Raw genomic sequence first — 27904 nt, forward strand, 5'->3', positions numbered from 1 at the left:
TGCCGTGTGAGAAAACATTAGCTAGGTCAAGGCTGATCTGTATCTCTTCCAAACCATAGTAGTTTTATAAAGTGAGACTCAATTTTATGCCTTTATTGCAGCCTGTTGCCTTGCAATACCAAAAATCATCTTGTTTCTTTGTGAATGTCTAAAACAGAAAGATTATAATACTCAGAGGACAGTGAAAAGAAACAGTACTTCCGAGATCTTTTCATTTCTAAACTTTACATGAAGAAGTGACTTGCAAAATCCCAGTACTTGTTACTGCCAGCTCTTTGTCTCCAGAGCATTAGTGAGCCGTCCTAGCTACACAGTTATAACACGTTGCATTTGACCCTCTTTAACCACAGGAAAAAATGTAGCATTAAGAGTTGATTTAATCTATCGATTATCAAAACAGGATGATGAACCCTTGAGGATATAGCATGAAAGGAAAGGTCTTTGCGACTTCCTGATAGTTACTTATTCTATATTCATTATTAATAGTTCTTATTTATATTGTAAAGCCCTTGCTCGTCTCAAATGACTGTAGGTTCTGTGGTGCTGATTATTTTGAACTCAGGGTAGGAAATGATTGCCCCAAGAAATTTCTAGCTTTAACAGTATGTTAAATCACTGAGATTAATTCCCATGTTTTAAGTGCTTCTGTGTTTCTGTGCAGATTTGAGGTGTGGTTTGTATGGCTTCTTTATTCCTTTAAATGATATCTTTAAAATAGTTTGTCTAGCTCTCTTGACATTATTAGGCATAAAATCTACGCATCCAGTTTTATTGTGATCAGCTTCAAAGTAGAGTGAATATTTTCCACCACGACCTGTTTAGTTTCTAGTTGTAGATGAGTTATTATGTGAAATAAGCTATTTCTGTGCTCCTATAAAGTCACAGAATCATGGAATAATCCAGGTTGGAAGGGAGCTCCCGAGGCATCCAGTCCAACCTCCTGTTCAGAGTGCAGTCAGCTACGAGATCAGACCGGGTTACTCAGGGCTTTGCGGGACCCAACTGGGTCTTGCAAGATCCCCAGGAATGGAGATCGCAGAACCCCTCTGGGCAACCCCTCCCGCTGCTTGTCCGTGACTGTCCTCACGGTGAAAAACCTTTTCCTTGAATCAAAACCAAAAGGTTCTGATGTGTATGTCTGCTGTCTCTCGTCCTCCCGCCACTGACTTCTCAGTAACCTCCTCGGAGGGGCTGGCAGGCTGCCGCGAGGCCTCCCCAAGGCTTTCTCTTCTCCAGGCTCACCAAGCGCATCTCCCTCAGCCTCTCTTTGTAGGGCCAGTGCTCCAGTCCTGACCCCCTCGGTGGCCCTCTGCTGCACTTGCTCCAGTTTATCAATGTCTTTCTTGTATTGGGGAACCCACCACTGGGCAAAATATCCTAGGTCAGCCCAGTGAGCACCAAGTGAAGGGGGCTAATGACTGCCCACAGTCTCCTGGCTGTGCTGTCAGCCTCCGCTGGCTGCCAGGGCACGCTGCCAGCTCACGTTCAGCTTGCTCTCCAGCAAGCCCCCAGGTCCTCTTCAGCAGAGCTGCTCCCCAACCAGCCAGCCTCCGGTCGGTATTGTTGCAAGAGAGTAAAAAGATATTTGGTTAATCACAATAAAGCTGTTGAAACGGTTTTAAAATAGAAGAGGTAAGACCACTTTTGCTTTGAGAATGACACTATGTACTTCAGAAATGTTTTTTATGGAACTAACATATAACATTCATTTCTCTGAATATTTACCTGCAGCCATGTTTTCAGCAAGCTTATGTTAGATATGAAAGATAACAGTCATATCAAAGATACCTATATGTGAAAGATACAGAAGAATTGAAATAGTCCATTGAAATGCAATGTTTTAATGCAAGGCAGCACTGTTTTTACCTTTTAGATTTTTGTTAATAGAAAGCATTCCATTCAGAAATTAATATACATGAGTGTTTTTGTTTTCTTCTTTCACCACTTGCAAGATGAGATCCAAGATGAGAGACCTCTGTGAAGAAAAGCATAAAAATGTTTAAAAGATTTTTATGAATGCAATAGTATCAGACATGGTATTAACAGATGGATTTTTAATGCCTGGTTTGAAATCTGTTATTTAGGGATGAAGATATGCAAAGCCTGGCTAGTTTGATGAGTATGAAACAAGCTGATATCGGAAATCTAGATGATTTTGAGGAAGACAATGAAGAAGATGAAGAAAACAGAGTGAATCAAGAGGAAAAGGCTGCAAAGATTACAGGTTAGTTTTGCCAGGGGGGAGATAATAGTTACCTTTGCTAATTGCCAACCATATTCAATGGATTTTATCCTTATGCTATATTTGTACTATGAAATTAAAAATAGTAGGATAACTTGATGGAAGAGGGACCCCTTACTCAGCAAATTTTAATTTTCATGAAGTTAAGAGGATTGATTTTTTGGAGGTCCTATTTTCAGGAGGGGAATACATTAGGTAGGTAGCATTCTAGGGAAGCAAAAAGCCAATGTGAACAGAAGAGTAAAAAGACAGAGAGTCAATGAGCAAGAAAGCAAGAGATGAGCTAAGTGAAAGATTAAAGAGCGTTTGGGAGGATAACTGAGAAATCAGTGGTGCCATCAGTGCATGGGGAGGTTCTACTCGATAACATGGTCATTTTCTGGCAGCATCCTTCTTCCTTTTGGTTGGGGGCTTTCTCACTGAAATAAAATCACGAGACTGTTAGAGGACTTCAACTGAATTTGATAGTCAGGGTGTTTCAAATGAGATAGTGTAACCGCATCTGAATTGTTTGCTGACAAAAAAAAGCTTAGTGTGTTCAGGATAACTGAACTAATTGGTGTAAGTCAGATAAAGACGTGATGATGTTAAGTTGTTGGTAGAGATCATTATATACTGCTGTTCGAGATAAGTTCTGTAGGAATTCTTAGTGTAAGAGAAGAATCAGGAAAGACAAATATTCTTTTGGTGCTGTCCTTCGTGCCTGCCAGTGATCTTTAAAAATGGCTGTCTAAATAACAGGGCATTTCGCTAAGGTGGGGAAAAGCATCCCAAGCAAAGAACTGAACTGTCGGATCTGTTCATGAAGATCCCGAGGAACGTTGGTTTGGTTATTTGGAACAGTGCTTGCATTGCTTCTTTTCTAGCTTCCATTGCCACTGAAAGGTTCAGCCTGAAGCAGTCATTACTTAGTTGTATTTAGTGCTGTGAAGGGATGCAAATGTATTTGTTTCATCCATGCTTTCCATTTTCAATCAAATGTTTTATACTCTGACCAAATCTCTACTTACGCTGTATGTCTCTGGGACAGTGCAGATTGGAAAGTCCAGAATGAAATATTTGAGAGACAGAAGTAACATATTCTTGCTGAAGGAGTGGTGAAATACCAGACTGGTCACCTGGAGATCACTCTGCAAGGCCCGGAGAAATCGGAGGAATTTAGGTGCATGTTCAGAACAACAATGAAAAAACTAACATATTTACCTAGGGCATCCTATAATGACAGAGCAGAGAAGGACACGTAAAGGCGAGGCTGCATAAAGTCTTGATAAACTGTTGTGCAGATGTATTTTATTGAGATATGCTTAGATACTGCTTTGAGGACTGCTACAGAAAACCCATACGCGGTAGGACATTAGAGGAAAACCAGCAGATCTTGCCTCTCAATTTTATTGCTTTTCCTGTGTTCAGCGGCTCAACGAGCCAACACAAGATTTCTGAGCAAGCAGAAAGCTGTTGTAGACTCATCTTTTCTGCCCACTCTCCTTTGTCTAAGCAGTGGACATCCCTGGAGGTAGATGGGGAATGGTGAGCTGCCGATGTGGGCTGGAATAGCTCAGAGGCTCTTTTCTTCTCATAGGTGCACGTGCTACAGGTGTCGTACTGGGTGCAACATGAGGTCCTAGCTTGATTTTACAGCTGTTCCAACTGTTATAAAGCCAAAACGATCTGTTCTGACCAAACATTGCAAGAATCACTTGAAAGACAGTAGTGAATTCATTTGAACTACAGTATCTACTCATTGTTCAGCCTGTTCTGATACTGTTTTTTGATGAGATGAGGCGTGTTTGGGGTTTCTTTTCCCTTTGGTAGCTGTATTATGAGGGGAATCTCTGGGAGGAAAGGTCAGCCTCTGAGATTTTTTTGTCTTCTAGTGTTGGCTGCAACAACTGAGTTGCTTCATTGGCCCAGCTAGCTCTTCCCGAGTTAGACAACAAGTGGCGTGGGAGGGATGGTGATCGAGAATGAGCGTGTGTAGTTTCCCAAGCAAATGAGAGAGCATAAAACAAGGGCAGTAAGTAAACATGAATAAGTAAAACATAAAGGATCTGTTTCAACATCTGTTCAAGCAAATGTAAAGACGTCTCTTGATTTCATTGGCAGTTGGAGTGACTCCTATAATAAATGTAATGGATGGTGAAAACTAATAAAATGCAAGGAAAAAAGCTGAAGAACCAAGGAGAAGGGCGAATACCGTCTCTGACAGAAAGAGGCAGAAAAAAATAGGAAGAAATATAGCTGGGGGAAAGGGAACAAAACTGATGTGGTGAAATATTTTTTAAAAATTTCTTTAAAAATAATTGTGCTCACAGGCCCCCATTAAGTTAATTGAGGAAGTTACATAACCCCTTTTGAAAGCTTGCTGCTCCCAACATTTTCTCATCTGCTGCCTGGCGAGGGTGGTGGCGGCCGGGCAGGCTGGAATGCTTTCACTGACTCAGTGCCCTGGGGCAAGCCACTTCCCTCTGTGCGCCTGCTTTCCCAGCTGCAAAATGGGGAGACTGCCTGTAACTACTTCACAGGAACGATGGGAGGATTACTCGGTTCGTGTTTGTAAGTGAGCTCTAAAAAAGTAAAGTACAAGTGGTAAAGCGGTAAGGATTATCATCTTTGGACTCAAGGTCTTGTCCCAGGAGCTGCCTCTGTTGGGTGCCCTGACGACTGAGCCATCGCCCTTCTGGAGCAGGGGCTACAGAAGGGGCTGCAAACATTTATCGCAGACACTGTTCCTTTTGCAGTGTGCAAAAATTAGTTTTTTTTTTTAATTGGGCCTAAAGTGTTACAGTTTGATAGATGAATAAATATATCCGCCAGTGGGGAACAGGAGAGACCTGCAGAGAAGGGCTCTAGGTGGTGCAGGTGAGTTAGGAAACCCCGCTTTTGCCCTCCGCGCTTTTCCCCGATGTGTTGCATAACTCGGGGTAAGGATCTGTGCCTCTGTTTCTTCAGCTAGGTGAAATCAGTGAAGCAATACTCACCTACTTCAAAAGTGCTATGGATATCGGAGTGGTCAACATGGGAGCTGTTGCCATAAAACTGACCTTAAGATGAGACTGAAAGAGGTTTTCTATTCAAAACACCATTTCATTTAAAAAAATCTTTCTGCCTTCATCTCTGACTCTTTGCCCTTCCTCCCCAGTATTTGTTGTTTACATTTTTCACATATAAAAGCTGTATCTCCATCTAACTATTTTGTTCTGTGTGAGGATGAAAATAGTATGTTTGTAGTCATTATAGACGATGTTTCAAATTGTTGGCTTCTGTGTCATTAAAAAAGATGAGTTCAAACCTCCCAGAATTGTTCTGTACTTAGTCTGCAGTTGAAGACGAGGCATTCCAACATCCCTGAAGAAATTTGGCTCGTAATTCACAAACAGGATAGTAATGCGTGCTGCGTTTCCCTTAATGTTTTAATTGGTACCTAGGGGCTGGTGCTGGAGTTAGCAGTGTGCCTGCCGCCCCGTGCGCAGGAGCACGGTGACTCCGCGGGGGCGGCACATGGACTCAGCCGTGCGCCCGTGTGCTGCCGATTGCAGGAGTCTGGATGCCAGTGTATTTGGCGAGCAGCAGGTTTAACTCTTTTTTGCCGTTTGAGAAAACATACCCCTTGTGCAAAAACTTCTGATACCCTTACTCTTTTTTTTTTTTTCTTCAGTACACTAAGCTGCTTCAAAAAGAGAGAAAGAGAAGAAGGGGGGAAAAAAAAAACCCCAACAGTGATTTATGCGACATACTTGTCGAACAGGCTAATATGTTTGTAGATAATGAGATATATAAAAGATAATATAGGGCATAAATCTCCAGCCTGCTATTTCCACACTCCAAAATATGACATAAACCATTTAGTATTGAAATGAGAAACATTGTAGTGCGTATGGGTGTTTAGGTTGGCAGATGGGACCGAGTGATTCAGACCACATCAAAGAATCCCTCTTTTTAAAGCTCTGAGTTTAATTTGTTATTTTCTGACAATAAAGACTGAATTGTAATTGGGTTTTTTTTTCACATGCTGGAATAATAAATTGTAAATCTTGTCAGCATCTCACCCTGTTTTAACTAGTAATTTGTTTGTACTACTGTTTTATAAGGTCAGCTCTGTTTTATTTGAGTACAGCAAGGTATTTGCCATTGTGTATTTTGAGTCTTAAAACCTCTCAAAAGACAGTATTATATTGTTCAGATCTCTAAGGTTTATATATGATTTTACACTGAGTAAGCTGAGAGTTTTTGGCAGGAGGCTGGTGTTGCTTTTTAAGACAAGGGTCTTGTTTGTTGGAGCTAAAAATAAGGAAGTGAGAACAGTGAAATTAACTTTCTGTAGATAGCTATAAATTTAATCACAGCTGAGTAGATTCTGCTTTAAGATGAAGAATGCTTAAAGGAAGGGGTGAAGAGGAATTCTGCTATGGCTTGTGCCATCAGGTACCATCATTTGACTTGGAAACGTGCAGATTGGCAGATCTGGCAAATTTGCACAACAGTTCAAATTTGGGGAAGGTGATTTTCCCTACAAGCCTGGACTACTTTGAAGTTCTGGACTTGGTCTTTGGCTTCAGCTTCTGCACGCTGTCTGCAAAGACGTTCAGGGCAGCAGTGGACACCAGCACGGCTTGGTACAGTCACGACACTAGTCAGCTCTCAGTCTGATACCTTGCTCCTCGTAATTAGTTCATAGCATTAAGATTGCTGTCTGAGATTCGGTGACAAACGTTTGCTTTCCCAAACAAAATCTATATGAGAAAAGGTCAAGTACAAAACAGCCACTAGCTCAAAACATTGCAAATGTGATCTACTGTGTACGCAAGACATTAAAGGAAATCCAAGCATGACTGGCATGAAATTGTACAGTAAAGGCATCTAAATAGCTTTAACTCCACTAGTGACACCAGAAGACATCATCCACTTATTTCTTTGGAAAAAGCCACGAGATGAAAAAGCCTGGCAGGAGGGCACGGGTATGCGGCTGGAAGGAGCCTCTCTCTTGCTGAGGGTTTCTCCTCCTGGGCTGTCAGCTGCAAGGATGGGAAGCTCGGTCCCTTGTTCGCAGACCCCGCTGCCTGAGGTCTCTCGGACTGCCCCAGGCTCGGTCCCATTACCAAAGAAACTGGATTTGTCAGCTGCTGTGGGTAGGACTGCTTCAAGGGGGATCAGAGAGGAATTTCTCCCCTTGGGGCAGAGGTGACTGAGACCTAGCTCATCTTTCTTTCTTTCTTTTTTTTCTTTTCTTCCAGAGTTATGGAGGTACTGCCATCATAATTAGAATTAAACATTAGGATTAATGTATTTTAGAAATTCTTAGTTCATGGCAATTTGTAACTCACCACTATGGATAGAAGGTGAAATAGGATCGTGGCAAACAGAGGTGTTACTGCCTTAAAATTACAGTAGCAAACTGAGCCAGTATGTTTTCCTTATGCATGCTCATGGTACATTAGTGACCGTGTCATTTAGAGCCATTGTACACATTCAGCTTGTCATAGGTCAGATTTGAAGGGAGACTGATCCTAAATGTTAAGTAATAGACATGTGTGTGTATATATATAAAATGTATATGTGTGTATGTATTAGTTTTCTGTAGCCTTAAGGGTTTGGGAGGGGTGTAAGTTGTTCTGGGGCTACTTTGTTTTGATTAACAAAGATTTAAAATTCAGGTTTTCTCCATGAGTCAGAAAACTCTTTTAATTAAATTATATCCAGTATATCTAAGTTTTGAACTGGTGCGTACGCTTACCTTCATAAAACTGATTACTGCTGCTGACACCAGGAAGCCAGCAAGGTTTTGTTTTATGTACATTAACTGGGTTTATTGTCAAATTATCACTGAAGAATTCTACACAGATGCTTTAGTGTAATTATACACAGTGTAGCAAGGACTCTTTCTAAATGTAATCTTTTAATTAACAATAAGTGTCTTCTCTTTCCCTCTCTCTCTTTTTCTAGTAACAGCATTCTTCCTGCTTCTGTTTCATTAAATGCCCTTACTTTACGTTTGTCTTGACTGGCTTCTATTTACAGAAATTGTAAACCAGTTGAATGCTCTGAGCAGCTTAGATGAAGATCAAGATGACTGCGTAAAGCAAGCAAATATGCCTTCAGCTAAATCAGCCAGTTCCTCTGAAGGTCTATGAGCTTTCCTCCTTTCTTTCTGTTTCTGATTGTCTGTATTTACTGTGACCTGTTACCTTTTGACTCCTGCTTGTATTCAGCTGTCAGCTTTATCTCTGTGCTTCCACCCAGCGTGACTCTCAGTAATTTGTAGTGCATCCAACAGGTAACAACATGATAGAGAAAGGGACTAGCTCCTCTACAGCTGCATTGTCATCTGATAATGGATGAGAAAGAAAGAAAAAATACAAAAAATAAAAAGCACCAATCCTAAAATATTAGTTGTGCAGTCAGTAATACTTGACCTCTCTAACTTGACAAAATGTCCCTTCTTTGATTTTACGTGCATGTTACATTGAAAAATTAAAAATTCCTATTGATAGTTAACATGTAGATGAACAATTGAAAATAAATTGTTGTATGTAGCTTTTTAGATGCTCTACAATATTTAAGAAAGGTAGGTCTAGAAGGCTTTCTTGGTAGTCATTTTTATGACATAACATCTGATCAGCAAATAGAAGTTTCATTCATTCCACTTTTTTTTTCTCCTGTTTGCAAATGCTGGTGTGCTGCTAAATGCATTAGTTTAGTTGTACAGTTGGTGTCACACCCTGCTGCAGTGTTTTGAGGGGCTATGGGTATGCATTTTTTAAGTTTGAAATATGTTAGATGAACAGTTTGTATCTATACTGAAACAATATTCCAACTTGTTTCTAGAACTTATCAATAAACTTAGTTTTCTGGATGAAGAGGAGCAAGACCTGGCCAACTCCAGTACGAATCCTTTTGATGATCCTGACGCAGCAGAATTAAATCCATTTGGAGACCCCGATGTAGAAGGTAATGGATTTGTTTTACATAATTAATTATTAATTTCACGTGCTTAACGAAGCATAAACATTTTTTGCAGAGTTACAAAAATGTTTTTTTGATTAACAAAAATTATTGCATGTAGTACTGAGGTAGCAGTATCAGTGATCACAGTTGCCGCTGGAAAATGAATTTATTCTTTGGGTCACATCCTTATGTGTTCTAGAGGCTGCTTGTCACCAGTTGAGCTAGAGACTTCTGTACCGATCAGATGTGTTAATATTACATAGCTGATATACTGCACAAGTGGTGTAAATGGGCAAAACAAACCATCAAGCCCCTCTTCCATGTGAGCACTAGTTTAGGTCACAACTTCCTTCCTTCACGGCAGTTTTCACTGCATCACAGCTATTCTTGGTTTAGGTTAGCACTAATCTCCATTATTATTATTTAATAGTATCTCTTTTATTCTTTCTTTTTCACTTTCACTTTACTTCCTCACTTAAGCCTTCTGTCATCAAGCTTTGCACCACGTGGTAGGTCTTAATCCCCTTTTCAGATGGCCATGCCTGTTCTTGTCCTGTTTGGGTGAGAAATTCAACCCATCTAAGTGTTCCATCTGATGGGACTTCAGCCATAAGGCAGCCAGGGGAGGGATCTACGCACTCCTCAATTCTGTGTCCAGATATGCAAACTTCCATTGGTTGCCATGGAAAAAAGAAACATCATTTTCTGATTTTACAGCTGATCAGAGAGCCTGTCCATAATTAATCCTCTAGTTAGGGAGCTGTACTCAGCCTTTCCTGTTCAAAGCTCTAGGACTTTTCTCCTGGCAGAAAATACCAAGGAGTGTCTGCCACCTTTGACCAAACCCCAGGAATCGTTCTGTAAAGGCAGTAGGAAAGAACCATGCTAGGCAGGAACAGCCTAGAGTACAGCCATGGCATTTCTAATGCCAGGTCTCATGAGGATTCATTTCTGATCTGTAGTTTCTACTTCAGGTTACTCTCTTTCTCTGGACAAGCTGGCTTTTCTGTCTGCTGAGTCAACAGAGGTCAATGTGGTGATCTAAATGCTGGAACACTTTGGCTCTTGTGTAGTCTCATAGCCTGTATTGCTCAAACAGGGATATTACACTATCTTTGTATTTGGCCACTGAAGCTCTAGAAATCTTCTGTCTCAGGCCCTGCTCCCCCTTATAAAGATTGTCAGGTGTTTCGAGAGCTGCAGAAGTGAGTTGTTTCAGCTTTGTACATACCAGTATATAGGGTTTATGTTTTGGTGTTCAGATCTTTGGCTTCCTTTCCTGTCTGTTCCTCAGCTATAAATTCTCTTTGGATCAGAGAAGGAAGCAGAGTTATCAGGGAAATAAAACACCTATTCACCCACTCAGTCTTCTGTGCAACACTTGCTCTAGAAGGCTCACCCCATACTTCATTTGCCTCCCTTGCAGAAAGAACAGCTCCCATCTCCCTGGAGAGAGCTGTCCAAGTCTCCTTCTGCCTAAACTGCTGTCTTCCAGACACAGCTTTTCCTTCTTTTTCAGAGAGAACCTGCTCTGGTAGAAAGCAGCAGCCCTTCCCACCACAAAATACAGGGACCGTAGATTCCCTCTCATCTCAGGCATAGGGAGTTGTAAAGTGGTTGTTTATTAGTGCCGAAGGAAGTTCATGCTTCATGTCAAGCTTCAGCCTGCTTACGTTCCCAAAAGACTCCCCACAGGTGTATGGGTCACAGTTTCGCAGTCAGTTCTGGTCCCTGGATGGTGGCTTCCACCCTTTACTGCCATCTACCATCACAGTCTTGGACACTTCTCCAGTCCTCTGGGGCTGTTCTGCATACTTGGGCAGTCTCAAGGCTTAGACTTTCGGGTCCCCAATGAAGGCCCGTGACTCTGAGCTGTTGGGTGTGAGTACCCAATATTCTTCCCACACATTGCTGCCATTGTGCAGTTGTCAACATGCAACAACATTACAGTGATTTTCGTAAACAGGGTGTCACGAGACTCTTCCTGCTGTGTCAGAAGATTTTTTTTTTTGTTTGGGAGGGATGGAGCCTCTGTCAGATTCTTGGGATAACAGTGTGTCTTCCTCGAAGCCCTGAGCAGTGGAAGATCTGAGGCATTTCAGGCTCTCAGACCAAGTGTGGGACATCCAGTGTGGCGTTTTTAAAGCTTTTACTTTATGATTAGTGGCTCCCCAGGGATTGCTCTAGTCACCTCAGATACCTGTGAGAAGTGCTGGCTCTTTCACTCCAGAGCTCTCTCTTCCCTAAATTCAGCATTGGTTGTGTTCATCCTCCCTTGCATGGCCTTCTTGTTGTGTGCCTTCCCTCCAGTCCTCTTCCTTCACAGGACATTGAGGAAAAAAAACAGTGCCAAGAGGAATTAGATCAAGACAGTTCTGGTCCCCTGCTCAGGGATGTTTTCGGCAAGAGCAGGCATCTCCTAGGTGGGCCTATGGCTAATTGGACCAATCTCTCTACACGGGGTGCACCAGGACCTTACTGTTCCTGGGAGATTTCCCCATGTTTTCGTCTGCATTTTGAAGCTGAAGGATGTTGCAGCTGTTCTTGCTCTGCAGCCCTACCGCAGAAGGCTGCCCTGTTTCCCCTTTGGCCACAGGTATATTCCCTCGTGACTCAGGACATTTCCTTTTCTTCTACTCTAAGATCCCAGTTCTCAGTGGAACTTTTATTTATTGCTGACGTCCCTTTTTAGGAAGCTCTTTGAGTCCGTGCCCACTTGTTTGCTTTTGCATCCTTCAGTGAATGTGAACTTTTTGGTGCCTATCCCATGAGCTTGGGAGCATGATAGAGGTTCAAGAGTTTAAGGCAGACTTTCTCCTTTAGGCTGTAAGAGTCACGTTGCCTGTTTCACTTGTTTTGTGAACTACTTAAAAGAAGAGGTTAATCTTTTATGCATGCAGGGTGTTTGCCTTACTTTTTTATCAGGACAAGGCAAAAACTTAAGACCTTCTGTCAGAGTTTGGAGGATCTCCGTAGCATTTGTAACTGAACTTCCCCAAGACGTGCAGAGCGGCCACCTGGAGTCTCCTTTCCCACCTACTTTGCCATCAGAGGCTACAAGGCACAATGCACCAGTCACTCCGAGAGAAAGGAGGGTTTCTTGCCGGTAGATGTTTGTTGGCTTTTTTCCTAGACAGATGCTTCTTTTACCTGTTCACAACCCAGCTACTTTCCGTCTACCTTTCTAATCCCATAATCCCTTAACCCTGGAAATCTGGAGGGGCGAGTGCAGGCGTGAGGGCTCCCACCACCCATGTGCACGCTGTGGGTGCGGTGCATGGCGAAGGCTGGTGAGCAAGCCGTCTCCGGAGGCTGCTGGGGTTTGGAAGTCCTCAGTATGATTTATTATGCACAGTGGAGTGAGATATGAAGATCTCAGACCATCTTCAGCTATGGAAAAGAAACCTTTCAGTCTGCCTCTTAACCAAACTGAGGCTTATTTTCTCTGTATCTAGTAGGTCAGCTAGACATCAGAAATCTAATAATCTGCAAAATCAAAAATAATCTGGTCAAACAATGTACCTGTACAGCTTTTATAGTAGGCGATGTGTAGCTGACTATACGAAGACTGCCTTTTTGATTATCTTTTGATCCCATTACAACAGTACACTAAAATCAGTTAATTTTTGTGCAAAATATTTTACATATGGAACTCAGTTTATATAACAAACACAAATAGAAAACCACAAAACACTGTCAGTGCTCCAGATATGCCCCAGATATTTTTTAATTAGATAGGCAATGCTAATTTGAAGTCACATATGACCATTACAAGTTTTCTGCAACGCATGTGAGACAGGGGGTAATTATTTTCTGTCACTGCCTCCTTCTTTCATTTAATACAGCGTTTATTTTACCAATGTGTTCTTCTCTTGTGCATAGACTTCTGAGCTCACCGTAGCATGTGAAAGCAGTGCTACTATACAGTCCCAAATTGACAGATCTAAAACCAGAAGCCTTCTTGGATAGTTGCAGCATAAGAACCCATATAAAGGAGAAAAGATTAGTCACTTCTCTTTATATTTCTTATGGAAATGTAGTGCGTAGCTGGTGGGAGTGTTAATAAAAGTAAAAGAAAATTGTCACTGGTTCATAATGATGCCAGTCATTATGCTTTCTGGAAGTTGTGGGAAATAACATTTTTATTCTGAGCTGCTTGTTACACTGCTCACATCACCTTCGTGTCTGTGCGTCTGTCAGTGGGGCAGTAAATGGCATAACTAAATATCTGTCACATGTGGCTTGTTCTTTCATCCCTTGCCAGGGGGAAAGTTGTGCGTGTACTGTTTTGGTGGGGTTTTAGTTTGTTTTTAAGGAGTATGTCACAATGTGTTTATGTTACAAAAGGCAAGTGGGTTGAAGGGCAGGGTGATTTTTGGAGATCCTCTGGGCACTAGCAGGGTGATCGTGCAGATAGGCAGTGCCAGTCAGAGTGATGACTGGCACAAGCTGCCTTTCTCTGTGGAGCTGGAGCAAGTCAGGTTTCCAGAATTTGGCACAAGAGCAGATGGTGCTTCTGCTGTAGTAATACTTCTGCCTCTTCTCTTGTCACTCCTACCCCTGTGGCTTTATTACTTAACCATACAAAATTATCATGTGTTTGACCCATGCAGTGCCAAACTGCAGATCAGTAGCTAACGTCATTTGTTTTATCTGTTTAAAGAGCTCTAATTAAAAAAACTGTAGTTCAGGTAGAGACTGGATTCCTGTGCTTTCGGTTGTGAATAATGATCTGGGGGAAGCCAGGGAAGCAGTGTTGAGTCCTCAGTGTGAGACCAACCAAGGAATTCAGCCCTTTTTAAGCTATTGGATGCCCAGGCCCCCAAATGCAATACCCAACTTCATACCTGCAAATATGAGCATCTTTGCTACAGAGAAGCTAAAAGTGGCTGCAGCTTTAAAAGCAGTGTTGTTGAGTCACCTTCGTCGCAATTTAATTTGTTTCAGAGAGGCTTACAAAGTGATGACCAACACTTGACATAAAAGCTAATCCTGACGGGCGTCAGGGACCCCATGGGAGATGTCCTGGTTGGGCACAGGAGAGCGAGTACAGGCTTTGCCCCTTCGCCTGGTTTTGGGGATCACCCGTGTGGAGGGTAGGCACCCTCTCTTTTGCGGGGTCCTCGAAGGAAGCAGAGGAAAAACAGCTTGGCATCCTGGATGGCCACCATGACAGCAGGAGGAGAGGACGAGGAGCACAGTTAAGGGGTCCTTGCCACTGGCTGCAAAATCCTGGACCTGTCTGTAAAACTGTCAAAGTGGCTTGAAAATGATGTTTTTAGAACTTCCTTTAATTTTAGTTTATGTGTAAAGTTAAATGAAACCTCTAATAATATGCTCAAGGCCCCTTAGCGCTGGCCTGCAGTGCTCTGTGGGTAAGGCCAAGACTAGCTGCTGTTGAGCCAATGAGTGAGAGGAAGAGTTTTGTCCTAGTTAGGATTACGGCATTTGATCCATAGTGTTGAAATAGAAAGAATTGCAAAAACCATTTGCATTGGCCCTTAAAATTTATCAGATTTAAACAAATATTTAACTCTTTGTTTACCGGAGACACTGACAGGCAGATTAAAAATAAAAGCTTATGGTGTAGTTTTAAGAGACATCCTTGAATGTTTCTAATTTCAGAAATATTACTGACATTCTTAGTAGTCATAAATCCTCCCTTTTAAGCCTGAAACACAGATTAGTTACTCATTCAGATATTTCTTGGAATACTCTTTGTGAAATATCAGCAAGTTTTGGTTAGATATGATAATGTGTGTTTATCAATGGATTCATTTGTAGGTGCAGTGATCCATCTTTTTGTATTCAGTTGCAGAAGCAGATATTGATAGTTCTGTGCCGTCTTAACAAACTATTTTTAAAATGGAGCTAATTTTAAAATAGGAAGAGGTTTTTGTTATAATGTGTTGTCCGTAACTAACGCAATTTGAACAATTCATCAGCCATCTTTCTGCGAGCCCTTAGGTTACCTCTGCTTCCTACGCGCAGCTCTCTTTTGAGGGCCAACCTCAAAAGCATTCCTGCTTGACCTCATTCACCAAATCATTAAATATGTGGGCAACAAGTGAGTAGCACGACTGTAGTAGGCTTCAAATCAGGTGTTCCTAGACAGCAAGGGTGGGATTTGTCTCACCTGATTTTAGACTTTTGCAATATAAACATATACCTCTAAGCTAATTGTCTAGAAGCTCTTTATACTAGGTAGAGAGAAACAGGACACACGTTTTAGCTGAACGTAGCTCTCTACCAGAGGTCAAACGAGCTGCTCCTAGAAGTGCCTTTTTCTCCCCTTTGACCCTAAAGGAGTCTAGAGAGTTAGCTCAGCTCTAGCTATCTGCACTGAGGACGTGTCAGGGCAAGCAAGGTGAAGCTTCTGCTTGTTGTGACCCCCTGCGTTAGAGACTACTGCGATGCAAGTAAACCAATATAGGTTTCCAGTATAGGACCTCTTCTTCTGTTTTAGCTTAAAATAAATAAAAAATTCCATTTAAAATGTTGGGCTCTGCTCTGGTGTGTTTCTTCCATAACACTGCCAAGGGATTCTTCTTTGATTCAGTTGTATTTCTGTTTTTAAGAGTTTTGGCCTTGACTGATTTCTTCTCTCTTGTCAGTTTAACTGTAGACCTTCGATATTATTTTATGGTGGCTTTCTCAGTCTTTAAATACAAGCAGGTTTTTGATTATTTAACAACATCTTTCTTATCAGGGTGCAGGCATGTGAACAAACCACCACGGTATAAATGAGAGTGTGAGCTAAGCGTGCATTGCCTGCTGTGCAGTAGTGTAGCTGCATGTATACCCTTGCTCCCGGGATAAATGTCCAGTAGCGTATTCCCCTTTTATTAAGGGAAAAGCACATCATATTTACTACGGGGTAGAAGCAAGCACGCGTGCTGCAGCTGACATGCTGTAAATACACACCCTGATTTATCCTGCAGTAGTTTGTTTATGTGCCCATCTGCTAAGACACAGCCCAAGTGCTTCATTACGGTGTTGGGGCAAGGCTTAATCAGTTTACATGCAACTTCTTTTTTAGGTTTAGCTCAGACCATTACCGCAACCCTTTTTGCTATGTTAATCACAAGGATTTAAATTAGTTCTTTCTGTAGTATGTTTTGACAATGTAAAGACTGAACATTAAGCGTAGTAATAGCTTTTTTTGTGATCTCTCTCTACCTTCCTTTCATCCCATTTCAGTGCAGTGCCTCGTTTACACTTATTTCACTCTCCTTTTTGACTTCAAACAGTGTTAACTGCATTCTGAAGCTGAAGTTTAGTGTAACAACTTATGGTATACATAAGAGAGAGGTTTGAGTACTGTATGTGTTGCCTCTTTAATACTAAGTTGCGTCAAGTTGCTGAACGAATAAGAAAGTGCAAACCTCACCTGGAATTAAAGGAACTTTTAATGTAATTTTCTGAATAATCACTGTAGGGAAATCCCACAGATACAAGCACTGTGCATAGCCATAAATGTGTCTGCCAGTTAGAACCTGTAGTTTTCTTTGGCAAAGAACAATTTTGTATTGTTTCACCCTGTTGAGCTCACCCTCAATCCCAGAGGAGTGCTTTACCTCCCAAGTGTCCACACTGTGTTTAAGGAAGACTTTGATTATTTTATTCCTTTCTTCCAGTCAATCCCTTTTTGTTTCTGACTTTCTTACCGTAGAGAAATGATCCATCAGTTCAGAAGGAGACCCTTAGAAATAGTACAAAAGCGAATATGTTGACAGTCTTTGCAGTTCAAACGTGGAGAAGAAACGGAAGAAACGACCTACAACTCCACAGTCCTGCCTCAAATGAAATCTTTCTGGTCCCTGGTAGCTCTCGCTTGTTTGCTGAAGGACGAAGGTCTTGCTTTCTCTGAGAACTTGCCCTGGGAGACTAGTCCGGACTGGAGACTAGTCCGCGACACAGGGCTGGGAAAGCTGCTCCTTGTAGCTGTGCACCACCTTCCTGCTCCACCACGAGGGGCTCCTGTGCAAACCGTAGATTATAGTAGCTCACACTACCTGTGGTTGGGTTTTCCGTCACCTTGGCTATGCTGACGGCTATGCTGATACCCTGGAGGCAGGGTGAACTGAAAGTTTACTGGTTGAGAATATCTACGTTGTCTGTAGGTTCACCTGGGTTAGCAACTAAGCACCCCATCCATCCCGGATCAAGCGACAATAGTGCTGTTTCTTTCCCTGCTCCTTCCGTTTCTGGGTTGTTTGACTAGACGTTTTCTCGTCCCAAATATTTGTTTAGTGACAGACACGCTTGGACTCCATCTTTTCCTTTTTGTAGTGTCTTGCTGCAAATAACATTTAATGTTCTTTCTTTAGAGCTGAAAGGCATGCCTTGTTCAGTCTAGTAACCATAAATCTGAAAGAAAAGATCACTTTTCCTTAAAAAGGATGTGGGAGTGGTGATTGAAAATTAACTTTTAATAACACTAATTAAAGTTCTTATTTGCATAGATTTTGAAAGCACATCAGATGAAATATTGAACGGTGCTTCTGGTCATTTGCTGCTGTAGGAAGTGTAAGATTAGTCTTCCTAAGGTCATTGTGAGAAATGTTATATTGTGCTATGGGGATTTGTATTGTTCGCTGTCCAGGAACCGTTTGCTTTTGTGTAATGATCTTTCTGTAGCGCCTGTTACTCTACAGAACTGCATGGAGCTCCAGGTTGCTAATAACTTTTTGCTGTGCAGCTCAAATAATAGAAGAGTAGTTTGATTATCTGTCTCTTTAGGGTTAATTGAAATTCATTTTTAGTGGGAAACTCTGTATTGTTACCAAGAGCAGTTAATGGCGAAAATATGTGTTTTGAAATGTAATTACTGATCACACCTAATAACTGATTTTAGTTCAGTCGTTTTAAGAAATGAAAAGAGCGCTTACTTGCTATCACCATTTTTTAATATCCAGTAAAAGTCATTTTATTATAAAATATAGGATATCTTTTTTCTTTATTAAAAGCTCAAATAAATAATTAAGGACATTTTGTTAGGACACAAATTGGCTAATAGGTTGGAAAAATGTTTTAAAATTTGTTGTGATACCATTGATATGACAAATAAGAGGACTGATAACTAATGTGGTTGAAAGAGCTTTAGTAAGTGAGAAAATTAAACCTATTCGATACACCCTAGATGAAATGACCTCCTTTTGAAAGGCCTATTTTTGAATAAACAAGGTAATGCTGTAAATAAATAAAGCATGAAAATTCATTTGAGGCCAGGACTTTATGTATTGGGAATTATGAAGGAAACCTTTTCATAAGCCCTTTAAACATAAAGATCTGATAAAATGGTTTCAGACTTTTTCTATGTTAAATCTGTTTACTGACTTTTTTGTTACTTGGTAGAACCGGATGCTGAAATAGCTTCATCTTCAAAGCCAGAAGAAAGTTTCTATGCTGACAATTACAATCCCTTTAAAGATGACGATGCCCCAGAGTACTTGAACCCATTTGATGAGCCAGATCCTGAGCCCGAAACATTTGTAACTATAAGAGATTCTCCTCCACAACCTGCAAAAAGGAAAAATATCAGACCAGTGGATATGAGCAAATACCTCTATGCTGATACCTCCAAAGCTGAAGAGGAAGAGCTAGATGAGTAAGTATGATTCTTGATCTTTCAGCAATCTTGCAGGCTTTAGAGGCATCCCTGGCTTAATCGTGAGGTGCATTGGGTTCTACCATGGTGATCCTTAATCACCTCCTCGGAACAGACTGATCTTCAGCTCAGCAACAGGAAATCCTATACGCCCAAGTCATGCTGTACAGTTGAACGTGATCAGTTAGGAAACTTTTCTTTGCTTCCTTGATACAAATTACTTGAGAGGAAACAAGTCTGTGTACCTTTTTGACACTTCGTGTCCTGCAGTTGCAAATGAGCTAAAAAGGAAGATGCAAGAGAGCTTGGTCCTTCCTGTCTTTTTGTCATTATTTCTTACCACATAGAATAATAAATTCTGTTAATGAGAATGGAAGGTCTTTTTAGATGGGTGCAGTATGTATAAAGGAAGAGTTTTGCGCAGTCTGCTTAGCACATTTTTGGAAGCCTCATAAAACTGCATCGCTATATGGGAAAGATAACACAGTATATACTTTCTTAAGTTGTTTCTTTTATTCTAAGCATACGTTAAACTTTTATAAACCTGCACTGACTGCCTTGTATTATAGTAAAGGAGCCCAACAAGGAGTGAGAGCTTTTTGCAATAGCTGTGCAGCTTGGGAGGTTTGAAGGTGTATACTTACTGCTTGTTTGTGGTTGTTAGTCAGCAACCACACCACTCCTGAGACAGTTTATGGCTATTACACATCAGCAATTTTACAGACAACAACTGTAATTAACTTTTAGTTTTAAAGTACTTAATGAGATTTATCATGGCATGACATTTGCATTGCTTTAATATTTAATATTAATACAGGTGTCATATCATCATCTTCATGTTTGCTCTGCTTGTGGCTGTGTTCTAGGAAATTGAAGAATTCCCATGCACTCTAATAGAAAAGGACCCTGTGGGGTTTTTTCCTTTTCAAGTTCTGTGGCCATGGATTTGTTGATGTTGTTCTTTGTTCTGTGAAAAAATGGGCATTAGGGAATGATTTCTGTGCCAGCTCCGTTGATCAGGGGACTGTCTGAACAAACAGCACTGGCTGCTGTATCTTCAGACCGCAGTGCCATTGCACTGTTGATGGCCACAACAGGCATCCCTGATCGTTCACGGATCGGCGCGATCTGCAGGGAGAAATTGCATGTATACTTTACACCTCCAAAGATATGTGTATAGAGAGCAGCAAAGACTGTGGAGAAGAGCAGAAGCAGCAAAAGCTGCATGGATGGGCAAGTGAAGAATTGTCTATTTTATATTTATGTTCTCATTTCCACACAAACAAATCTGTGCCTAAAGAGCTTGCAGCAGTGTCCTAAAGGGCGGCCTGGCTTTTCCTGTACATGGGACTGTAGATTCCACTAGCTCTTTGTTACAACGGCCTCCTTTTGATTTTCATGATCCTACTCGTTTTATTCTTTTTACAAGGGTAAAAATTAAACTCCCTGTAGATGGACTCTACTTAAACATAAAGCCAGTCTATGATTTCATTTATGATAGCATCGTCCCGTGGAAAGATGGAAGGATAAGGTGTCAAAGAGCACTGTAAAATAGTTTTCTGCATCCGTGTTTTTACACTCTGACCCCTAAATAGATACTTCCCCCCCTCCCCCCCCCCACTGTCCTCACAGGTTACAGGAGTGCCGTGTCATTGAGAAAGACATGGAGACAATTTGTTAAATACATTGGGTAGAAATGTGGCAAGGATAACCTTTGAATCTCTATACTATCCTGGAAGAGAAAATGTAACCATGCAGCTCCAGTTTAAGAGTACCAGACTAAATTACTCCGGCAAGCCCTGTTATTCCTTGCCTTATGGCAGTAATTTCAAACTCTTCAGTAGGAAGTTTCTCCTAAGGGTATGTATGGTATGATGAGCACAAAAGGGAAGATTTTCAATGCCCGTGCCAGTTAGTAGTGTGTGTGTGCCGTAAATCATGAGGGTTTATGTCCAGATGCGTTTTGTTTCTTAGCTAATGTGAATATTGATGCTTTTATTATCTACGTAAGTGGCTAATCTTTTTCCAAATCCCATTAAAGCCTAGGCTTTAGTGTCAATTTGTGGCAGAGAGTTCCATAAGCAAACAAGTTGTTATATGAAATGTGTTTCCTTTTATCGATTGTAAGTTACCTTTCAAATTTGTTACACAGTCCCTTCTGTTGGCTTACGAAAACAACAATTAGTAGTGTCTGATTTAACTACCATAAACCATTTGTCGTTTTATGTATCTCTAGCATATTCACCATTACTTGTTGCTTGTCTGAATTAAATGGCGCTAACTTTTTCAATCTCTCTTCATGCAGCAGTCTCTTCATGTCTGTAATCATTTTCATCGCCCGTCTCTGGACCCTCTTATTTCTTCTACTATATATCTATTTTAAGATGTGTTGACTTGGCCTGAGCAGTGCATTCAAGACAAGGTTGAACAACTGAGTCATATCACGGCACTAAAAAACTTCCATATTCTATTCAACCTCTCTCCTAACATCTTCTCTTTTGATTTTCGTTCTCGTGTTTTGGTTTGGGTTTTTCATCATTTTTGACTGCTGCTGGGCCAGGGCTTTCCCCAGGAGTGGCTGGAACCTGATAGATGGGAGGCCTGAGGAATAGAAGGCTCCCGGAGGACATTTACCATCTCTCAGGAAATACAATATATTTTATCCCTGCAACTTAAAGGTTTTGTTGGAGTTTGCTTAATGCACCGCTCGGCATTCTCCTCTCCCGCTTTGGGTGGAACGTGAGGCTGTGTCCTGGGAGTATGGACACGTCACTTAAAGCCGGGACTGTGCTTGTTTCTCTTTGGCAAGGGGCTAGTTCTCCTTCTGCCCTCCGAACTTGCACAGAGTGCCCCGAGATCTGAACTCTGGTTCCAGTTTTGTTACAAACTCTTTGTAATCTTGGAAGAGATACTTATCCTCACTGTGCCTCTGTGAAGGATTTACCTTAGGTAATTGGCTTAATCAAAACACGTTTCAGTAGTGGTTGTGAAGATAAGATTTCACAACATGCATAAGCAGAACATAATTGCAAGCATAGGCGTAATAAGGCATTGCATGGTGGAGATGGACTTAGATGCTCCATTACGTATATTCTGCTGTAAAACTACTGTCTCAGAACATATTTCCTCTGGCTAAATTCTCATATCTGGTGAGAGATAAGGAACACATTTTCCTTTTATTAGTTTGGGCATTGAAATGTTAGAGTAAAATTCTGCTTTTGCCTTTTCTTTTTTTTTAAATTTATACATTAAAATCAAAATGTTAGGTGACTGTTAATGTTAAATCAAAATGTTAGGTAATGATGAATAAAGAACAGGTTGCTGTGCTAATTTGAGTTTAATTACTTGCAAATAGCACAGTACACAGCTGCTTTAAGTATAAAGCTTTCAGCCTTAGCATTTCCGTTTGGTAATAGCCTGTTCTTTTAACTCTGGCGCACGGACAGCTCTGTTTTTCCTCCTCAATAAAATGATGGTTTTTTTCAGTTAACCAGTATGCAGATCCAAAGCGTTTTTAATTTGGTCAGAATAAAACTTGCTTTCAGATATTACTTGGCTCTGCAGCGTCTTATCTCATTAGGCATTGCATGGGTTAGGATAACATCTTGTAGTTGGAAAGACTCTCGAGTTGCCTCTGCGTAGTCAGTCAGGTTCTTGTGTGTGTGTGTGGTTTTGGGGTTTTGGTTTTTTTAATTTTGTAGTGGACAGTCTGGTATTGAATACCAATTGAATACCATCACTGAAGCAAAAAGCACGTGAGCTAAGTTCAGAGAAGAGTGCGTTAGCATTTTTCAGCTAAGACTTTTTTCCAGCAGACTTTTCCTGTGTTTTCTGCTGCACGTGGCTGTCTGGAAGTCCGTAGACCAAATTTTGCTACATGTACCTGACACCAGTGACTTCAAAACCTGGATTTGTAGTCTGAGAACCAGTGGGGAGCTTTTGTCTGTGTCAGACTGAATTTTTCAGAAATCTTTTTTCAATATTCAGGTTTCCGAGACGTTTGTAAGACCAATTAAAAGAGGTGAAAAGGGGCAGGTGAAAAACCACGTGCATATTCTGCCCACGCTATGATCAAAATGTGAAGGCTTAGCCTAGCTCGACAGCAAAATCTTCTTTAGGAAGAAAGCCGGTAACCTGTCCCTTCATAGCCCTTTCTTCTGATAAATGTAGTACGCTCCAATTTTTAGGGTTACCCCTGCAGCAGAGAGACTTTTAGAGCAGAAGTATTTAAAATACGGCTCTTTGAATCTTTTTCACTCTTGTTGCTATGAATCTCTTTCTCACTTCACTTCAGTAGCTGGATTTAGATCTCTTTCTCAGGAAAGTCTGGAGGTTTTATGCCAGGCTTTCTCTTGGGTGGTTCAGCAGGCTTTGCCTTTCGGCAGCGTGCTGATTTTCTGCAGCCCGACATATTAATTGCTTGCCTCTGCTCAGTGAATAGCGGACAGGGGCAAACTGCATTAAAATAAATTCGAAAATCTGTCCGTGAGACCGAAAAAAATATTTTAATACTTAAAATATACGAAGCTGAAACAGTGTTGTGTGAAAGGGACCTGGAGGAATAGCTAGTATTCTCATTTGGGCCCAAGCTTTCCTGTCTTAGTGGTTTAAAAGCAGCGTGTACTAGGTTGCCTCTTATCCTGAGAGGAAATTCGTGAATGGCTAGAGCCAGGTAGGCTCTTGCCCTGTGTTGGACGTGTTATTTTTTCCATCTAGACCTCAATTCAAGGGACTGACCGCATTTCTTCTCATTAGTTACACGTTACATAGCTGCGTGCAGACAGGTGTTTGGGAGTTGCAGTGACTCTGTTGTGTAAAGCTAGTTCATCAGGTATATGATAAATGTATCTTGCAGGGAGAGCGTGGAACAGAAAGGGGTGAATTAACCTATCAGATAGTTATGTAAATAACAGTCCACTTTCAGGACAGGTTGGAAAACATGAAAGATGAAGTTCATAAATCATTTTGGCACAAAGAAGGTTCCTGTAAGTATCCTTAGCTGGATATAATCTTTCTATTTAAGTGCACAGGAGAAGCCGTTATGCAATTACACAGCAATTATACAGCGAGTATCAGCTGGTGATATCAAGCTAATAGATAAAATTTTGAAAAGTTAAGAAAGTATTCGTTTAGGGTGGAGCAAATGTAGAGTTGGAATGTGACTGCCGGAGTTAAGAACGACAAGTCTTGGGAGTGCATCCATTTTAGCACATGTTCACTATGTTTCTTAAAAGCTGTAAAGTAATAAAAAGCGCTTTGAAATAGGACAGATTACAGCCACTGGTACCTGTGGAAAGGTTGCTGTTTTCTTAACGCTGTTGTCTTACCCAAACGGTGTTTTGAAATGATTATTTGCTGCAGAGATTAAAATGTACTTGATGTGAATTGCAGACCTACTGAGGCCAAAATTTTCCGGCCTGGAGTGAGGCTTCTAAGGCCGCGTTTAAGTGTGCAAGCAAAAGTGGCCCAATCTCAGCGCTTGTTTATGCCGCAGTCAGCAACTTCACTCAAATCCCTTGATCCCGAGCACATCTGTAAATCAGATTGCTCTTGCTGAGGTAGCCAGGTATATAAGAGTTAGCTTTATGTAATTGATAACAATAGCATTTTAATCATTTATAACATCTTACAATTTTTTAAATAAAATTTGTAAGAATTCTGCCCTAATGTGGTTTTAACTATGGTAGCTCACTCATCAAACATAAGAAAAAGTAACATTTCAAAACATGTAAAAGGAAAATGTTTTCTTATATGGGGTAATAAATGCATCTTCGTCATCAGCTCCTCTAAACAACACTATTTTTGTTTTGAGTTTCAAGTCTGAGTTCTTTGATAGCAAAGAAATATATTTCCCTTCTTTTAATTAGATCAAATCCATTTTATGAACCAAAATCAAGCCCTGCTTTAATTAAAGTTGCTCCGCTGCAAGAACCAGAGAAGAAGATGAAAAGAAAGGCTCCTGAACCACCAAACCTCTTGCCAAAGACAGAGACAGGAATGAGTGAGAACATGTCAGCTATTCCGGCGTCGAAGGAGCTTTCTTCTTCTCCCAAGGTAGGTTTTTCATACCAAAATTTTGTCTTTATTATTAGAGCTACCATTATGTGTATTGTAGACATACTACTTATTTCTGCAGGCCTTCTTAAAAGCTTTGCTTATACTTTAATAAGGTGTTGGCTCATCTCTATTCACTTACTGGTTCACAGGGAGAGAGCAGCAGTAGGAGTTTGTATTTTTTCTTTCAGGATTTAATGACAACAGTATCAGCAACTGCAGTTTCAAAGAAAAGTGTCTTCTAGTAACAAATGTTACAGGACAGCTGGATATACTGTTGAGAAGGAAGAATATCATGTTGAACAATACTTTGTCTTGATCTATTGTACTGACACTAAGCCTTGCCCCCGTTGAAGAACCTGTCTCCACGTTTCTGTTGCAAACCTGGGTTTTAAGAGCTTAGTACTTGATACCGTTTATTTGTATTAGGATTTATATTTGTCCTGTTCCATAGTTATGTGGCAGTACTTTTAAAAAAGTCACAGCCTACTTTAAATCAGATTAGCAGTTTTTTAGGAATGTCCAGACTAAGCGTACGTATATATGCACATACATACATTTATTTCTCAAACTGAAAATAGGGATTAACTTTTGTTGACGAGGGCAATGTGCAGAGCAGGTATTTCAGGATGCAACAGGTGACTTCTGTCAGTATGAATTGCAATGTCAGCATTTCAGCAGTTAGCACTCCTTGTGCATTTTTACACAAATCAAGCATTTAATAGTGTGTGTTAATGGGACCTTTTCAAAAACAAATCTGATATGTGCTTACTGCTCATTTTTAAGGGTAGGAAGCTGAGGACAGAGAGCTTCCTTTCCAGCACCTCTCTCCCAGCTTATGCATATTATCATCTGTTTTGCCTTGTATTGGAGCTGCCATACGTTAATTTAAGAATTGAATGAAACTACTTGTCACACCTATCATTTTGTTGCTTAATCGGCGAGATAGATTGCTGACATGTCAGAGGTGGAGGGGACAAGGACCTTAGTGACATCCTAGCACTCAGGGCGAAGACTCTGAGACCAGAAATCTGATCTGTGTCTCCTCATAGCGAAATAAAACAACACTGAGAAGTTCACGAGCTCAGTTCACAGGTTATTTATTCTTAATATGCAAAACCACAACTAGAGAAATATTACAGTATAGCAGTTTTATAATGCACTGAGATGGGATTGGATCCCATTTGCCAGGGTTTCTGTTTGAAGAGTTCTGCCTATTACTTGATTTCTGGAGGAGTCTGGCTCTCAGGTCAAAGCAAAGTGGCCAAAGTAAAAAAAAATTCTGGTATTACCAGGCAGAGAAAAGGCATCTGTATAAGAACTTTGGAGGAGATCTTACTGCTCATTTGATGGAGGTCGTGCCCTCTTCACTCGTTGTTTGAGAGTTTATTTTACAGGTCTGCATCCGAGGAAGTGCATCTCGCTGCTTTATTTCATGCCTTTGCGGTGCTGAAATACCATATTGCTGCTGGGTTAGGTTGCTGCTGGTTTGGGCTACCCCAGACTAAGTTCGAGGTTGTCTGGAAGCTGGAACTGATCAAGAAAAAGTGCAGGATCCAGCTTGCTGAGAAGAGTGTGTTGTTGGGAACATGGGCAAGTAGGTCCTGCTGTTAGGCAGGGTGGTAGTTTCCTAATCTTTGGTGCGTGCCGACTCGCAGCCCACCTTGCTGCCCCAGAACCTCAGTCTTTTACAGGCTTTTGGAGGATGTGAGACCATTAAGGAAGGTTCCACCTCCTGGTTTATTATATTACAGCTAGAGTGGAAGGTTTTGCTGACAGGGTGTATTAAAATATTGTACGATCGCTTACCATTCTGAAAGCGTGGTCTCTCTTGTGTTTGAACTGTTTTGTCCTAAGCTGATCTAATAACTTTAGTTCAAAAGCACTTTACTTGGAATGATTCCTGAAGTTCAGAAAACTACTGCCTTTTAGAAGAAAGGAAAATTAAACGATTTCCTCACACTGTAATACAAAATAGTGCTGAGATGGGGCTTGGGCTGTTGGCACAGCTCGTTTGTTTGTTACTCAATAACAGTGACAGGGTTTAGCAACTCTGAAAAACCTCCCGTCAAAGGGTACGCGGGCACTGTGCAAACATTAACTTAGCACACGCCCTTATGTGGGGGCAATAGTCCCATGAGGGTAAACTTAGGTAAATGGAGGTTAAGTAACTGAACTTACTAAGTGATCTGTCCAGGTTTGCTGGGCACAGAAAACCTTTGAGAGAACTATGGGCAGAACCCAAGTGTCCTGGCACGTTCCAGACCCTGTCCTGGTTGTCATCGTAGCAACTGGTTGCAGGGCAGAAATGCTGGTCCTTGGACTGCATGGACAGAGCATTATTATCAGAACTTCAGAGCTTCCCAAGAGTTGAAGGAAAAGGGCTCCAAAAATGCTGCTGCAGATTTCTGAGATATTCGGAGATCGTTTTTCCTTACTGTGCTGATGTTGTTTGTCACGTTCCCTGTACGCAGAAAATAAAAATGCTGTCAATGCCATTTATTAACATTTGTAGATCTGAAAGATTAGAAGGTGGAAATAGCTCTTGAAAAGATTATTTGGCACATGACAGATTCCGGCTCAAGATATAGGTTTCAAATACTTGAAATTGTGTTATCCTACAAAATAACGGTTAGATTTTGAAAACAATAGTGTCGTTCGTAGCTACATAAATACAGATTTAAAAGTAGGGCGAGGAAGGATGATACTTCCCTAAGTATACAGCCAAAAAACAAATCCAGCAGGTATGGCTGGACACCAAAGCTGCTTTGTTCAGTATTCAGCTGCGATGAGCCTTCTAGCATTGGCACCCAGGATGTAAGAATATTTTCACAGAAATCCAGTTGTGTTTGCTGTTGAAACATCGTAGCCCGAATCCAGCACTTTACCATTACCCAAGTAGTGATAGAAGGTGTTTCTAGCCCGAGGGATGTCTGACTTACCGCACATGTCTTTTTTTTTTTTTTTTTTTTTTTTTTTTTGGTATGTTTTCTTAATATATAACAGCAATTTTTGTGGTAATGAAAGAGAAGAATAAAACAATGAATTTTTAGCAG

General features: G+C 41.0%; 1 protein-coding gene across 11 annotated transcripts in view; it reads left to right on the forward strand.

The window, feature by feature from the left end:
• Positions 1-27904, forward strand: part of EHBP1 (EH domain binding protein 1) — a 217383-nt gene that overhangs the window by 82452 nt on the left and 107027 nt on the right. For all 11 annotated transcript variants that reach the window (XM_064510114.1, XM_064510116.1, XM_064510115.1 and 8 more), the window contains exons 7-10: positions 2085-2224; positions 9065-9187; positions 18542-18794; positions 24662-24848. In XM_064510114.1, the coding sequence (XP_064366184.1) occupies positions 2085-2224; positions 9065-9187; positions 18542-18794; positions 24662-24848 (703 nt within the window). The remainder of the gene's footprint in view (positions 1-2084; positions 2225-9064; positions 9188-18541; positions 18795-24661; positions 24849-27904) is intronic.

The sequence above is a fragment of the Dromaius novaehollandiae genome, chromosome 3 (assembly GCF_036370855.1).
Source record: "Dromaius novaehollandiae isolate bDroNov1 chromosome 3, bDroNov1.hap1, whole genome shotgun sequence".
Lineage (NCBI taxonomy): Eukaryota > Metazoa > Chordata > Aves > Casuariiformes > Dromaiidae > Dromaius > Dromaius novaehollandiae.